The sequence below is a fragment of the Orcinus orca genome, chromosome 1, assembly GCF_937001465.1.
Source record: "Orcinus orca chromosome 1, mOrcOrc1.1, whole genome shotgun sequence".
NCBI classification, from domain to species: Eukaryota; Metazoa; Chordata; class Mammalia; order Artiodactyla; family Delphinidae; genus Orcinus; species Orcinus orca.
In genome coordinates, this window is record NC_064559.1 from 143,645,075 (window position 1) to 143,647,296 (window position 2,222).

A 2,222-nucleotide genomic window follows, 5' to 3' on the forward strand; every position below is an offset into this window, starting at 1 on the left:
CAGATTCTCAACCACTGCACCACCAGGGAAGCCCCCTACCCTCTCTTTCATTCATGTCTATCTGTCCTTTAGGGATCAGTTGAATACAGTGTTTGAAGGAAACATTTTCTAACCCAGACTCTATCATATTCCTCCACTTACTCTCCCAGCACATTTTATCTTTCTTGTTTCCTGCTAACTAAATTGTAATTTAATAACTATTTATGTAATTAATTGTTTTGTCTATGTGCTCTGCTTGAATATGAGCTTCAGGAGGGCAGAGACTGAGTCCATCTTTTTTATTCCTGTTATCTCCAGCTCTGGTTTACATAGTTGAAACTCAATAAGCGTATATTTAATGAAAGAAAGGATGAATAAATGATGAACAAGTGAGAGAAATTTGTAAAGAAATCTGTGTGAGTGATTGTGATTAGTTTCAATTAAGTTTTTAAAAATAACTATTAAGAGACTACCAGAAGCAGAGAGGACCAGACACATTTCAGGAGACCACCTAATCTCCTGAATTCCAGCAAAGCAGAGTAAGTGCCAGCTCTCTTCAGCTCCTGGATTAGGCCCTGAGGCTGCAGAGAAAACTCAGAATAAAAATGGAGAAAGTGACATTTCAGGCTGAAATGACTAGACACCTCCAGGAAGTAGAGAAGGTAAAAGAAACCCAGGGAAAAGAACTGCCCTCAGCCCAGTGTGTTAAACCTTGGAGCAACCATGAGATTAGGAGTTTCCTACAAGAATGGGAACTCCTTGAAGGTGAAGAGTTAAAGAAGAATTATCACGTAGCATCAAGAATAATTGCCAGGCATCTAAAGGAAAGGGGCATAAATAAGAGCAGGAGAAAATGTCTCCAGATGCTAATAAACATGGAGGACTTATATTGGACCGTTCATGAAGCCAACCAGAGACCAAGGAGTGAACCCTTGCCATGTCCTTATGGAGAGGCCCTTCACAGGATCCTAGAACACAGAGGGGAGAACAAGGACTTCTCAGAAGTGGCTGATGTCCCACCACCTGAGTACCAGCCCCCTGCGTGTGCCATCCCTGACTGCTTTGAGGAGCTGCTGTGGGCTCCCCCACATATGATCTACATAGAGGATCCTCAGGTACCCAGATGGGAACCCTGGAACATGAACCTTCCACAGTCAAGTCTGTGCCTGTTTCCTGCATTTCTCTCCCTACACCCTGGCCCCCAGCAACAGTGGTCAGCTCTCTCTGACAATGAGTCAGAGTGAGAACTTACAGCTGGAACCTGAATCCCAGTTTGATTCGAAGGACAGACAATGGACTAGCACAATTCTATACACTCATGACTTCTTTTTTCCTAGCCCAATGTAATGAGGGAAAAAAATGTGAAAATAAATGACTGTGACCCTCAAAAAAAAAAAAAAAAATAACTATTAACTTAGGTAAGACAAAAAAAAAGACATCACCTTTAGTTATCACAGTTATGACACTCTGTCAGTCTCCAGTGCATATCTTGTATTAACAGACCTCTTACCAAAGAAACAGCTTTTCCAAGCTGAATTTTGAGCACAGGTACAAGTTTGTTGTTGATTATTCCACTCTAACCCTAAGCTTTTGGATTCTAAGTGATATCTACTCCAGACACCTTGAAATCTGACTGTAACATTGCTTGCACATCACCTCATGACCTTTGCTCAGCCAGTAAATTGAAGTTTTATGTCCCTAGAGTTAAGTTGGAATAAACTGGAAAATAGAGTTTTCTTCACTATTAGTTCTAACCTAGCTAATATTCTTGTTCAAGGGATTCACCTCAGCTCAATTATCACATCCAGAAGAAGATATAAGTTTTACCTATTTGTTCATCAGCTAACAATTTCCAGTGCGGTCATTGATACCCACCAGCCAGGACCAGTGACCACTCGACCTTGTGAGAACCCAAAGGATTATAAAATAATATGAGGTGTGAACTGTGCCTTTTTATGTTCCTAAGTTAACTTTTCTAGGCCTCTCAGATAATAGTTGCCATGGCAGTTGGTTAACAAAGTGGACTGATACTTTTATCTAAGGAACGTAATATAAATTTTTAATGTCTTAGATAACATTCAAATCACATTTTCACTACATCCATAACTAACTAGAAACTTCTGATAATAAGATAGAACCATTATCCAGTGAAAATGTTGAAAATATGTCGAGGTTTGACATATTTTTATTATTTCTAAGAAAGGCATTCCTTATTTTATTTATTTATTTTTAATTATTTACTT

The 2,222-nt window shown here is 39.2% G+C and overlaps 1 protein-coding gene across 1 annotated transcript; it reads left to right on the top strand.

The window, feature by feature from the left end:
* The first annotated feature begins 584 nt into the window (after nucleotides 1–584).
* On the top strand, nucleotides 585–1,223 carry LOC125965640 (putative uncharacterized protein MSANTD5). The gene has a single exon (XM_049716224.1). It carries the CDS (start codon nucleotides 585–587, stop codon nucleotides 1,221–1,223), a length of 639 nt encoding a protein of 212 aa, XP_049572181.1.
* Nucleotides 1,224–2,222: the final 999 nt, after the last annotated feature.